The sequence below is a fragment of the Sminthopsis crassicaudata genome, chromosome 1 (genome assembly GCF_048593235.1).
Source record: "Sminthopsis crassicaudata isolate SCR6 chromosome 1, ASM4859323v1, whole genome shotgun sequence".
NCBI lineage: Eukaryota > Metazoa > Chordata > Mammalia > Dasyuromorphia > Dasyuridae > Sminthopsis > Sminthopsis crassicaudata.
This window is the reverse complement of record NC_133617.1, coordinates 279,451,706-279,466,580: the sequence shown is the minus strand read 5'-3', so window position 1 is coordinate 279,466,580 and position 14,875 is coordinate 279,451,706. Positions and strand designations below refer to the sequence as shown.

Below are 14,875 nucleotides of genomic sequence, written 5' to 3'. Positions count from 1 at the left end.
TATTTTGAAATATTTGACTTTTTCTATGCTTTCTGCTTTGCAATGTGAAGTACTTGTTTCATTTGCTTGCAAATCCCTTTGCTTCAAAAATATAAACTTAAAATTCTTCTTGCTTTCAAAGTATTTATATTTTCCACACCTTGTTCTAGAATTTTCTAGATCAACACTTTGCCTTTAGGTAGGACTGCAAAGAAGCCATCTAATATACTCACTTGATTAAATTACAAAATATTTATTTAAGGAACATGACTCTAAAATCTACTTGATAAATTTTTTTCCCATTGAGTACGTGAGTGGAATTTTGTTAGTAATATGTCATCATGTAATTTTGACTATAGACCATGATAAGTCAAAAGCAAGCAAAACTCTTAAAATAGTCAAGTTCATCTTTACCAATACCAGTAAACCTAGCATCTTAGAATTTTAGACAGGAATTAGACTCATCAACCATAACATAATAGATATTATAAGGTAATTAATATTCAGTTTGGGGTATATTATTTTAAGTTTTAGCCAAGCCATAATTAAGTTACTTGAGCCAATATGATGTATTGGAACTAGACTATGAATAATGTGATCTCTGTTCTAGTTCTGTGTCTCCTACTGTTTATTATGTGATCTAGAATGAGTCAGGACTAGGAGACTACAAACTAATAGGAGAAATAAGATATGTATGAAATTAAATATGGCACTGTGGTAAATATATATATATATATATATATATATATATATATATATATATATATATATATATATCCTAGACTAAGTGCCATAAGACTTGTGAGGATGAAGAAATCATCTAAAGAGGTGGGAGGTACCTTTTGGAGAAATAGAAAAAATTCTATAAAGAGCCTTGAAGGAGAGATGGATAGATTTCACAAATAGAAATGGACCTCAATTTCTTTAGAGTTGAAATAGATTAATTTTAAGACCTCATTAGTAGACGTCTGACAATCTGATACAGAAACTTTGATGTACAGATTTTTTGACAGTTTGTAATCAAATAATGACCAAAACTTTTATTTAAATTGTATTTAAATATTATGTTTAATATTGTTTAGTCACTTGTCTCCTGTCTCCATTTTTACATGTTTTTCTAATTTTTAGTTGTCATCAAAAAGTAGTTGAATGCCCAAATGGACATGGTGCTATACAAAGAGAAATAAACATAGTCCCACCCGGTAAGAATTTACAATCTAAAATAGGTAACAGACAAGTACATATAATCAACATTTCATTATCCATGGTAATAAAAGGTATATCTATATTTGCTTTAGAAAATTTGAAACAGTATACACCAAAATCAAATTTATTTATCTTTGGAATACATTTTATGATCTCCCCCCCAAAAAAGTTATATTTTGCCTAATTATGTTTTGCTCAGGCTACAGAAAAATTAGTGTACATTCACTGAGCCACATGTAACTGATGGGAAATGCCAGTCATAAACTTGTTAGAGTAAGCCAATAACTAAATTACCACAACACACCTAGTGAATTCTTTATTTACAGATAATTGATAGTTTACTATAATCAATCAAGAGAAATTTGTTAAGCATCTATCAGCTGCCCAACAGAGCTAGAGAAGATCTTTGTTTGTAATACCGGAAAACATTGTTGTCCACTGTAGGCTATGAAATGATGGGTGACACATACAAAATGCATTCTCTGGAAAATTGACTTTTCTGGCATTGTAATACAAGTACATATAAACCATGATGTTTATGAATATCCCTTATGAATATTCCATATTATATATTCTGTGCACTCCTGTCCAATAGCGGGTTAAACTCTCCTCCTTTTCCTCATATTGATTCCTTAGTGAAATAGTTTATCTTTATATTATCCTCTTACTATCTCATTCCATGGTTTTAAATCTCAGATCTTACACTATCTGTTATCTTATCATATCCTTCTGATTCTCAGTTTATCAATATAGTCCTTCTATGGATCCAGATCCCATGATCCTTATAAGGAGCCCAGAGATACTATGAGATTATACAGCTATTTATTTATAGAGGTTGAGAATAGAAATCAGATCTCCCTCTTCTTGGGTATCTGAACCATGTTGCATTCTTAGTTCTTAGTGGAATAGAAATCTGTTTATTCCCTATATAGAGTCAGGCTTTTAGTTGTAATGCATTATAGGATCATAGGCTTAGAACTTTTAAGGTAATTATAATTACAAATTAGAACTATAACTTTAGAGATCTTTTGTTTTATGGATAAAGAACATAAGATCTAGAGAAGAAGTTATTTGGCAAAGATAATACAATGTATTAAATAACAAAGCCAGGAATTGAAACTAGGTTTTCTGACTCCAAATAAGTCATCGCATTTGGACAGAACTGATCTGTTCCTTGGCAAATATATGTGCCTAACTGTCAATAATCACATTCATATCTATGAGTTGTAACCAGATACTTTAATATATCAATAAGCAAGTTGATTTCATGATTGACCAAAAATATTACACCATAGTATGTTCTATACAAAATAAGAGAATGACCCATTTCTTCATTTTTGGGAGGTTTTGATATAATAAAATGTAATTAACAAAATAATGAATAAAATGAATAATGATTCACATTCACGTACATTGACGTTCAAGATTGGAAGAAGGGCATGATGAGAATTTGCTTTCTAATTTTATAAATACTGAGATTGATCTAGTCATTAAAAGATATAAGTAAAAGAGAAGGCAATAGGAGGAGCCAAGCTGGAAGTAGTTTAGCTAAAATAAAATTAAAAACATAGGACAGGGAATTAGAACAAAGTAGAAATATATCTAGGATTTTATCTATTTCTAATAGAGGATGAATATACTGATTCTGATACTTTGAGTTTTAATACGTGTATCCTTTGTCGAAAGTTTTTTTTTTTTTTTTTTGTTTTTTGTTTTTTGTTTTTTGTTTTTGTATTTGTGATCGTAGAGCATGGTATTTAATTAAAATGGGGAGAATTGAAAGTATAAAGAATAATTATACTATTGTCATTGTTTGTTTAGTCATTCAGTTGTGTCCTACACTTCATGTTTCCATAGACCATAATGTCCATGGGATTTTCTTGGCAAATATACTATAGTGGTTTGCCATTTTCTTCATATTTTATTGTGGTTACAAGCAGAAGTATCAGGTCTTAAGAACCTTCTCACTTTTTCATCTGGACTGTTATAATAGCCCCCTCAGTGATCTGGCTGCCTCTATAATCTTTCATACAAGTAAATGTATGAAATTATCCTTATTTAATTGAATAGATTTAAACATATGACTACCCTGCTCAAAAATATTCAATGACTCCATATTTTCTAGAACAGTGATCTGCCAATTTTTTTTTATTTTTTTTTTTATCATGCTCCAGGAAAAAAGCATACATTTACGATTTATTTCACCTGACTTCTGCCTCAAACATTTTACATTTCTTATTGGGTGGACCTATTGCTCAGGCCACACTTTCATTTTTGCACTTGTTCATTCTTTCTTTCCTATCCTCAATAAGAGAATATATTTAAATATATTTAAAGCTGAAAATAAGTCCAAGGGGTCAACTTTTCATTTTCTAGATGAGAAAATGTATTCTTATTTGTGTATTTATAAATTACATATAATTGTATTAATATATACTTTATAAAACATGTATAAAATAGACATTAAAAGGAATTATCCAAAGATGAAACTTCTTTAAGAATATTTTATTTGTTAATGGTACAGAGAATATGTTTCATGTCTTTGATAAAGTAATTATTACTAACTTAATAGATGTTTAAAAACAATGTAGCTATTTTTCATTAAAAAATCTTAGTTCAACAACTTGTGATATATTATTGAAGATCTAATTCTACATTCAGTTTATTTCAATACTTGATTTAATCATTGTCGTAATTGAAAAGATAACTTCTATGGAGGAAAAAGTGTATCATGGATTCTGCTTACTAAATCAAGATATTAATCATTTGATTTTAACTAGAAATTATATAAAGTTTTTTATGGAAAATTAGCTAGTAAATTTCCATCTTCTTTACATCCATCAGTTGTTCTTGCAAACTAGTCCTGAATTATTGTTAGTATATTTGTAAGTAATGGGTTCAAAACCCACTGAAATTTTTTGGAAAAATTTAAAGCAGGGTAGAAACTCTATTTCAAAATGAGTTTTTCTAAGTCAGAAATGTTGTTTTCAGCAACAAAAGTTTCATTTTTAAGTCCTGTTATTCATAATGATGTCATTAGCTGTTATCTCAAGACAGAAGATCCGCTTAGCATGAAATTGTTGTTCAGATCTATCTTTTAAATAGTCTTGGTCATTTTGTTATTCTTAGCCAAGTTCTTGTCAGATCCAATTAGATCATCATTGTATTTTCCTCATGAGTGGACCATAAAGAGTTCTGTAGTAATATAGTAGTTAAATCTATCATTTTCTTATTTACTTTTGTCTAAATTATTGGTGTTATCTTCAATTCAGGTTTTCTTTGTAGAACTCTTTGTAAACCACTTATCCAATTTGCAAGGCTATTTATTAGAGGTTCATAGTCTCTTTGTGTGTGTGTGTGTGTGTGTGTGTGTGTGTGTGTATGTTGCAGATCCCTTAAGCACTCTGTCAAAGCCTAGATAGATTGCTATTCAGAATAATGTTTTTAAATCATTAAAAGAAACACTAAATTTTTATTAGATTTTAGTGAAAATAAAGTAATATTTTTTCACATCCAATTTCATGGACCCCCTGAAATCTCCTTATATATCATCTGTGTATCCTTGCACCCCAAAAGACACCTGATTTAAATAAAATTGGATAATATAATGCATATAATCACAGGACACATAAATTGAAGTATGTCACAAGTCATCAAGCAAGTGGGGATTGCATTTTGAACCACTGAATAATATTGCCAATGTTAATAATATACACATTAAATATTAATAAAGAATAATCTCTTTATTGTCTTAAATAAAAATAAATTTTAAAAGTTTCTCTTCTTTTATTCGTGCATTTCAAGGGACCATTTTGAATATTTTATGTACTACACTAAAAGTTACCAGCTAATAGAATAAATACATTAGTATCTTTCACAATCTGGTTTCACCTTATCTATATAACCTTATTTAATAATCCTTTCCCCTGAAATACTCTAAATTTTAGTCAAAATCGACAGGGCCAGCTCCATTCTCTGATTCAGCGTATTCCTCATGCCTGAAATAGACTAACTCCTCAAAAGCTCATATATTGAGCTTTAATTGGTTCCCAGAGACCATTCCCTCTTTTGCTAGACATATTCAGAAGTCACATAATAACTGACAGAGTCACATAGTAAGTGATGGAAGCAGGATCAGATCCAGGCTCTCTGACTTCAAATGCAGTGTGCTTATCACAATCTTCTCACCCATACTATTAAAATCATTCTCATTCTCAAAACTAAGCCCAGCTGTTCTTTTTGAAGCCTCTTCTTCCCTAAATAAAAATTTCTCCCTTCTCCTTATATTTTATGTCATTTTATATAGCACATATCTAGATACAACTCTTAAAACCTCATGTATCTTATGAAGCCCTTGAAGGAAGAGACTGGGTCATTTTTTAAATCTTATATCCTTAACACCAAACATAGCAACTTGTATATACCAGTCATTCAGTAAGTGTTTGTTCAATTTAATTGATGTATATTTATAAGAAAAAGAAATAATCTGAGGCATGGTTGGAATTTTAGTTTACTCTATGTGAAGACATTTCATTATAGAGGTTGGAAGAGGAAAAGACATTTTGAGTAGCATGTTTTTTTTCTTATCAGGATCACATATATACACAGAGACTTTCCCTTTGTCTCTGTTTCTCTGTTTCTGTCTCTGTCTCTTTAGCAACCTTTATTCCTTAAATAAATGCTAAAAATTACTACAATGCAACTCATTAACAAGATATACAATAATGGCAGAAAAATTATTATTTACAATGTTTAAACTGTGAAAGTATTGCATAAGTTGCCTATTACTACAATGACTTCTTTTTACTTCTATAACATAATCTAATCATTCAGTTATCTCAAGATACCTGTTAAATATCTTCTCAAAAATTTTCTTCCTCTTCTTTGAATGACAAGATGAAAACACTTCTCTAAAAATATCTTCTTCATCTTCTTTTCTCACTCTTCAAAGAGGAGGGAAGGAGGGAGGGAGGGAAGAAGGGAAGAAAAGAGAAAGAGAGAATAAGAGAGAGAAAAGAGAATAGAAGAAAAGAGAAGAGAAGAGAAGAGAAGAAAGAGAAGGGGAAGAGAAGAGAAAGGGAGTGAGGGAGAATGAGAATATGTGTGTATGTGAGTGATGTGTATGTGTATGTGCACCGACTTCATTCACTCTCTCATGACATGACGTCATGGATGACTCTTCATAGACTATATTCAAGATTCTATAGCTTCTCTTAAAGATAAGGTAACAATATCTATAGTTTGGGTGGGAAAGACCATTGAAGATACTGTTACATGTAATATAGTATTTAGTAGGAACAGGTAACATTGTGTAATGGCACAAATAAATTAGCAAAAGAATAGAGCTGGACAGGTTTTTCTGAAGGTGGTATTTCTGTTCCACTATTAAGGATGAAAAGAATATGAATAGAAGAGATCCTGTAAACTATTTCGGGTATCTATAAAGACACCCTAAAGGAAAAGAGCAATGTAAAATTCTGATTGAAGAAGAAACATTTCCACAGAAGCAAGAAATGAAGTTAGAAATGAGAAGTTGGTAGATAGAGAACATTCAAGTCTCTGAGCAGATATTTTATCCTTATTTGGAATCATCATTGTGTCTGTGAGAGGAGAGCTGATATAACTGAAGAAGCAATTTAACACAGATAGACTGAAGTACTTTAGGTGACTCCAAAGGTAGGAAGCAACTCTATTCCATACATTTGGAATTGTAGTTCCATTTCATTTGGAAAAATTTTGAGAATAAAAGTTTTGCTGTCTTTCCATGAAAACAGCAGAAAAAAAGATATTTGATTTCAGCTTGTATAAATTCATTGAATATCCATTGTTATTCTAATTCTCTGTCATGTGTATCAAAGACTTTCAACATAAAACTTCAACAGAAAGACATCTTTATATTTAGACCTAAGCTCATTTTATGAACAGATTATGAGATGAGTGTGGCTTCTCTGTGCAGAGAACATGTGTTTTTTGAAGGGTAGGAAAAATTAACCACGTTATGACAGCAGGTAGGGAGTCAGATGAAATAACTCATGATTCCTTCCAACTCTAAAACTGTATAATTATTTGACAATTTTTTTTATCACTATAAAAGCAAATAATTCAGGGCTGGAAAAGGCCTTAGAGATGATCTCATACAACTCATTTTATACAGGAAGAAACTTGGACCCAAAGAAATGCAATAACTTCTTGAAGGGTACCCAAAGGCAAAATCAGGATCATAACCCATATCTACTTCCTTATAGCAAAGTTTTCTTTTCAGCATGCCATGCTGACTGTTATGATTTGGGGGAAATAAAGATATGATAGGAAGAGGTCAAGACCTGTAGTTTCAGCAAGGGATGTAATTCCTAGTGTGAAAACTGATTCTACTGATTCAGGTCAGCAACTTGTCTGCAATGTATATGGTTATAGAGAATTGCTTTGGCTTGCTCATGCTAACAAAGCAAGCATGCATCAGAAGCAGATTCTGAAACAAAAGCTTCCTGAGCTTTCTACCTGACATACCACACTTTATTTTCATATTTACTATGCAAAAATTGAATATTTTGGGGTTTTTTTTATTCTTATAGTTGTATAGAAAACCTTAGGATCTTTATGTATCATACATATATGCATTTATTGCTATTTTTATTTGCAAAAGCGATTTTATGACTTCTTAAAATTTAAAGTTAAATTCTAAAATGGATATATCATTTCACTTTGACACAAGTCTGAAAAAAAAATTAGGCACAGACCCTGCAGGATGTCCAGAGAGGAAAAATGAAATGATCATAAAGCCACTGGGGAAGAAAGAATGTTTGCAGAAAAATTAGAAAGAACTAACTGTTATATAATTTAATTAAGATAAGCAACAAATTACCTGAAGAAAGATGATTGCCATCTCTTATTAAGTATTTGAAGGGTATAAACATTAGATATATGTTTCAAAGCCAAAGTGTATAACAAGTAGGAAATTTCTAAAACAAAACATTTCAGACAGATTTCAACTTGATGAAAAGATGAGATTTTTTTTTTTTAATTTCCAAAATCAATTGGTCAAAATCTTATTTCTTTTTAATGTTGGAAGCTAAATAGAAAAATATGCTGCACAGCAGCATTCTACCTACAAGAATTCTCAATTTCCTAAATTATTTTTATTGAACTTTCCATTCTTCATTTTGTTTTTCCTAATAAGGATTGAGTTTAAAAAAAGGAAGAGAAACAGTCTTAAAATGAGAAGAAAGAAAAGCAAATTACACAATTAGAAAATTTAGCAAAAAAAGAAGAAGAAGAAGAAGAAGAAATAAGGCAGAAAATTTAGCATTGTTATGATTAATTTGTGCAGGAAATGAGAATTTTTCAAATGTGATATGATAGGAAATGTATCAAAAACATATAGTCAGTTTTTAGATGTAAATCATATTACCACACATACGTATGTACAAAATTTAGATTTAGGGCCTGAAGAAAGTAGTTTGTAAATTTATTTTTAAAAGCATCACATAATTACTTATTTACAGTTTGAATCTTCAATAGAAGAAAACCATATTTGACTAACATAAATAGAATATTCTTTTACTATTCTTCTACTAATAGAATTTGAAGCAATTCTACGTATTACCACATTCAACCTTCAAACTAGACTATGCTTTCCTCTTAATTATTTTCTATGAATCCAAAAGTCTTTTCTACACTGTTAGGCAGCTGGAAGAATAACTACTATGACAGATTAATGGGGTTTTGTTTTGTATTGTTTTGGGTTTTTTTTTTTTTTTGACATAATTAAGTACTATTCATTTAGATACACTTTAGAGAATTTAGGAGGGCTTTGACAGCATATTTGATCTTCTCTGATTTTGAACATATATTAATTCACACAGAATCATAAATGGGAAGAATGAAATATACTGTTAGAATGCAATTTATTTTGTCCAATTTCAAATTAAGATGTTGTTTGATCACAGGGATGTTAATTAGATTTTTGTCCTTTCAAAAAAAATTCTACCATCTTATCCAACATTTTTGCAAAGTAGTTGCCTTCTATTGAGGCTAAATGAAATGTAAATAGTGATTGAAAAATTCCCTTTGAATTAAAACAAGTGGTACCTTAGTATTAAAACTAAAAAGTAAAAGTCATTTGTGTATTTCAGCAGAGTACAGTACAATCCACAGTCCTTCGACACCTATTAAAGATTCAGATTCAGATCGGTTACGACGGGGTTCAGATGGGAAATCACGTGGGCGGGGCCGAAGAAACAATAACCCTTCACCACCACCTGATTCTGACCTTGAGGTATGTTATGTGCCTGGGCCCAAAAGAAAGAGCTATATGCTGGACCTGAGTATATTTGAAAAGGTGAACCACAGAATAATTCTGTATTGCTTTATCTGTTAAAAAAAAAAATTACATAGTAAAGCAATTGTCTTCTTGATATTTCATTTTCCCCTAGAGTATGATAGCAAATTATGTAACTATTGCTTATGAAGTCAATTTTATTGATAAAATTTCACATTTTCCCCAATTTCCTATTAAGTAGCAGGAATTCTGGAAATTATCACAATGCCATGAAAAATATTTATTTTACATAATGTAATTCAATATTAAAACATGTCATTGGCATGTTTATTTAAAAAACAGACCTTTAAGAAGGTAATTTCATAGCTGTGAGAACACTAAAATATAAATTTTATTGCTTGCCAACCTGAAGTTCAATGAAAAATATTTTAGTCTACTAGTCATTTTGTATGGTTAGTAGTGATAGTTGTAGGCAGTGAGGGGTTGGGAGTTTGGTCAAGAAGAGAATAGAAATAAAACATTTTATTCCATGGGGTCCTCTTCATAATTTTTATAGTTCCTATCACCAAATTCAACCTTGTTGTGTATGGAATAAAACAGAATTTATGCAAGATTATTTTAAAATTCTAATAATTTACCAAATAACTCCATTTGTGAAGACTTTAAAATCCAACAAGAGCAAATTGTTATTTCTTGTTAGCAATCCTCACATCATTCAAGATAAGGATCTGGTTTAAAATTATTATCTTCAAGTTATGTAGCTACTAAAACTTAGCTTTTTTTAAAAATAGAGAAAGGGAAAATTGGATGCTAATTTAATTTTTCTCAGTAAGTTTCTTTTTTTAATGAGGAGACATTTGAGTAACAAAAGAGAAATTGATGACCTACTTTATAACCAAACCCTGTCTTTACTGGAGCAAAGGACAGAATAGTCCTGTATCTTCATTCCAGAACAAAAGTTGAGATTGTGCCCATTCAACAGGGGGACAATAAATAATTGTGGACATATAACTATCTAGCAATCTCTCCTATATAAAAATTCTATTTCAATAGGGCTTAATGGGTATGTAGAAACTATATCTGTCATTGCTTGTTTATTTTTTTCTGTAAGAATGCTGGAAAAAATTGTTTTTAGCATATGAGACATTTCAATATAACTTCATATCAATGTTAATTTGAGTTATATGTTTCTGTATTTAGTACAAAGACACATTGATTTGATTCTACTTTTGCAGAGGGTATTCATCTGGGACTTGGATGAGACAATCATTGTTTTCCATTCCTTGCTTACTGGGTCCTATGCTAACAGATATGGAAGGGTGAGTATTAAGGAATAAATGTGCCAATTTGCAGTCCTTTGAATTGAGGATTAACCTTGGGTTCCAAATGGCAAAATTAACTTCAGATAAGGCTTTGGAATTTTCTATTGGGGTAGGTATATATCAGTGGCTTCATAAACATTTATCACAATGTAAGCAGTTTTTTTTCAAGGGGCTATACAAAATCTTTGAGATCATTTTAAGAGAGTCTTTCCTTTTTTTAAACCATTTTTCAAGGGCTTAGAAACTGAAAGGTAATCTTGGGTCCTATACTGAATGGATTACTATGGCATTGGTCATCCACTGTCTACAACCTTCCTTTTCTTGTTCCATGTGGAAAGAATACTTAAGTACTCTAAAATTGAGAGCATCTGTCCCTAAAAAATAGAAAAATAAACATTTAAAAATATGACTTCATTCAAAGGTTTTTTTTTGGTTTAGGAAAGAACTTCACTTTCCCCCAAAATCTTCCTGTCTTAGTAACAAAATAAAACAGGTAGGATTAGTGGTCCCCATGAAATTTTTCCTTACTAAAACCAAATATTTAAGGAAAACAAGTCTGGAATATCAGGAAAGATGTTTCCCTCAGATTTTTACCATTTGAAATATGTATATCTTGCCTTAGAATAATTTTTTTTAACTTTATCGGCACATTTTATTTTGTAGTGCAAATTGTTGGCTTTTGGGTCTTCATACTTATGATTTTTCCTATGTTTTGGATGGAAGTAGAAAGCCAAGTGAGCTCTGACACATTCTTGAATTCACTGATCAAAGATTGAAATATGTCACAAACTGGTAACTATTATCCAGTTCTTCAGAAAATCTTAGAGACCGTAAGACTTTTAAGCAGCCTTCTTTTCAATAAGCCTGTAAGAAACATGACATAAAAAAAAAAAATTTTTTTCTCAAAAAAGCCCTCGCAGAAGTTAATGGGTACTCTGGCCTGATCAGGAAACTAAATGGCTTATTATGATTCCATTAATTCTCTCAGTGATTTGGTAGGTCTTAGAAAAGAGCTCAAGTAACTTAGTAGCAAGCCTGATTTAACTGATCTTAGATTTACTATGGTAGGACTAAATATGTGGTTGTACTTTCCTATGTATGTTATAAGGAAATGAATGCTGGACAATGGACTAGCAGTTCTGTCTCTATAGGAACCAGTTACTTGAGAGCTAGCTTAGTCACAGTAGGTTAAGTGATTGAATGAGAAGTCCATTCAATAAGTTGATACTGGATCTCATTGATATAATGAAAAATTAGGACATGTTACAGCAATGTACCCCCACCAAAAAAAATAAATAAAAGTTTGAGAATGTCCCTCCTTCAGTGTAATCCTATTTGTGGGAAGAACACATAATGGGTGTAATGAGGAAATGTTGTTTCATAACAAAGGTTATGGGAACAAAGAAAAAGAATGTTGTACATAGAATAACATGTAGTAAGAAGAAAAATCACAGCATCTTATATGAAGAATAGTCCATAAGCATTGTCATAAACCAGTTTTTAATAGCTACTAAGGTACATGCTAATTTGAAAAATTAAAAGCATCCTTTGTTCTTTTATTTGACATTGGTTATGCATACTTAATGAAAATTCAAGCATTGTAAAAATCAAAACATATATAATATAAAATAAACTTAGTATGCAAAGTAATTATTAGGCAGTTTGGTATTAAGCAATATTGCTATAAAGGATCATACTGATATTGCCACAACATCCTCAGTTCAGAAAGAACTGACTAAATCATCTTTGAGAACTTTGTTTGTATGCTTCATTAACATCTAACATGAACTTTAGAAGTCAATGAAAACTTGGATATTGTGAAATCTAACTTACCTTATTAAGGAAAATGTGGTATAAAAATGTGTAACACAATATGAGCATTGTGATATTTCATCTGATTGAAAAGCTTAGATAAATTGCTATCTATCAATTTTTAAGGATAGCCATTAATAATTTGTAATCATTCAAAGAGAACAGAAAATAATGAAATTATTGCATGTACCTTAATCATATCAGGGTATGGCCTGAATATCATCCATACCCACCATTTAACTTCAGAGAGCTTGAGTAGCATGCACTAATTGGAAGTGGGGGAGTGCTAAGAAGGGTTATGGAACAAGGACAGGTCAAGATAAATGTGAGATATGAGCCTTTTTGAGTGTGGCTAGCAGATACTGTTCAAAGATATAGGAATTCCTCATATGTCAGCTATTAGTAGTTATCAAAGAAATATTCCACAAGGGCCTACCTTTTGTTACATACACACACATGCACACACACAATGTGTCTTAGTCTTCTATTATAATTTAATATTGTTAGTAGAGAAATTGAATGTTATCACTCTTGACGAATTCACTAAAATAGTCTAGTAAAGACTACTGATTATAGTTACTAAATTCCAGAAAACAGCACAAAGTATCCAAAATCTAGAAAACTCTGGAGGATTTCAGATTACCTCTCTACCTCATAAGGGTTGCCCTACACTTTTGTGTACCCAGAGGGGGTGCTATAGTAAATGGGTATCCAAAGCTTTTGTTGATTTTTAGGTTATCCAGTTAATTGAATAAACTGATCTCCCTAGGTAATCAAATCTATGCCTACCTAGGAGTCAAAACAAAAATAAGTTGTTGTTGTTGTTGTTGTTGTTGTTGTTGTTCAAAGACAGGATTTAAGTTTTCTTAACTCCAAGGTCTTTTTTTTTTTTCTTCACTCTTCCTCATTGGCCCCTAGCACAGAGCAATTGTTTAATAAATATTTGTTAAATTGAATAAACAGAACAACCAAGGCTATCCTGATACCATCAGCATCTGTGGAGAAGTCCAAATCCCTTAGTCAGATGAGTAAACTTAATTTTAAGCTACAGATGCTTTGATGGTTATAGTATTTACTCAATTAGCTAAACAGTAAGAAAGTATTTAGTGTTAACCATTTGTATTCCTTGTTGAAGCTGAACCTTATATCGACAGTAAAGGTAAACACCAAAGTTATGTTGCATAAGGAGATAGAGGGATTTTGATGTGCCATTTTTTTTAAAGGATTTGCTACTTCACTAAAATATCAGTCAGTTATTTATTAAGCAATGATAGATTTTGAAAGACATTCAATTGTGCCCTATAAGGAATACTAAGGATGATAATTTGTCATTTCTGTATTGCTTTAAGGTTTGTCACCTTCTCTAATCTGAGCCTTACAACAATTCTATGAGATCTAAGAGTTGATGTAATTATCTACATTTTGCTTATGAGGAAACTAAGGTTGGCAGAAATTAAATAAATACCCTCAGGATCCAGAGAAATTAAGTAATCAAGGAAGAATTCAAACCTGGTCATCTTGTCTACAAGGCCAGTATTCTTTTTTAGTTTACTATGCCTTTCAAAATATAAAGCAATAAAAAATAAGAATTTGCTCAAAGAATTCAAACTTACTTATAGATTTCATATATATGTGAAAAGTTTAGTCAAGTTACTGAGAGGCAGCATGATCTAGTAGAATCCTGGCCTAGAAGCCAGTCTCACCTCTGACCTCAAACTGTATGATCAGGTAAATCACTTAATTTCTCAATGATCTAGGCACCTTTCTAAAACTAGAAATTAAAGATGCTGACCTACTTTAATAAGGAGAGTTTCCTCTCTAACCCCTAACAATATACATGGCAATAAATGGTTCAGACAAGTGATGCATATTATTCCATTAGGATGATGTTATTTTAAGATTAAGACAGATTACACTTCAGTAAACCTGATATTTGAGATTTATTACAGGTTTGCAAGACCATAAACTCTATGAGGACAGGGACTATGTGGAATCTGATGAGTATGTGCTCTCTTTACATCATAAATACTTAGTATATTTTTGTTGAATTGAATTTTAAGATAACCATCAGTTGAGAAAATGAGAATGAAATAGGAATTCTATAAAAGTCATAACTCTCAGCATGTAGATAGAAAGATAGGCACCATGTACTTACTGTACGTTAAGTGTGTGATTTGCCATAGTACATTTAATACCATTTTTTAGAGGAGTGACTTTGAACATAAAATATTTCTTTATATCTCAAATAAGGGAAGCAATTTTTGGAGCTTATCCTTAA

General features: G+C 31.1%; 1 protein-coding gene across 10 annotated transcripts in view; it reads left to right on the top strand.

The window, feature by feature from the left end:
* EYA1 (EYA transcriptional coactivator and phosphatase 1) overlaps positions 1–14,875 on the top strand; it is a 151,836-nt gene that overhangs the window by 75,222 nt on the left and 61,739 nt on the right. For 6 of the 10 annotated variants that reach the window (XM_074278864.1, XM_074278860.1, XM_074278862.1 and 3 more), the window contains 2 exons: positions 9,318–9,460; positions 10,699–10,782. In XM_074278864.1, coding sequence (XP_074134965.1) covers positions 9,318–9,460; positions 10,699–10,782 — 227 coding nt within the window. The remainder of the gene's footprint in view (positions 1–9,317; positions 9,461–10,698; positions 10,783–14,875) is intronic. The other 4 variants (XM_074278865.1, XM_074278861.1, XM_074278863.1 and 1 more) reach the window with 1 other exon arrangement.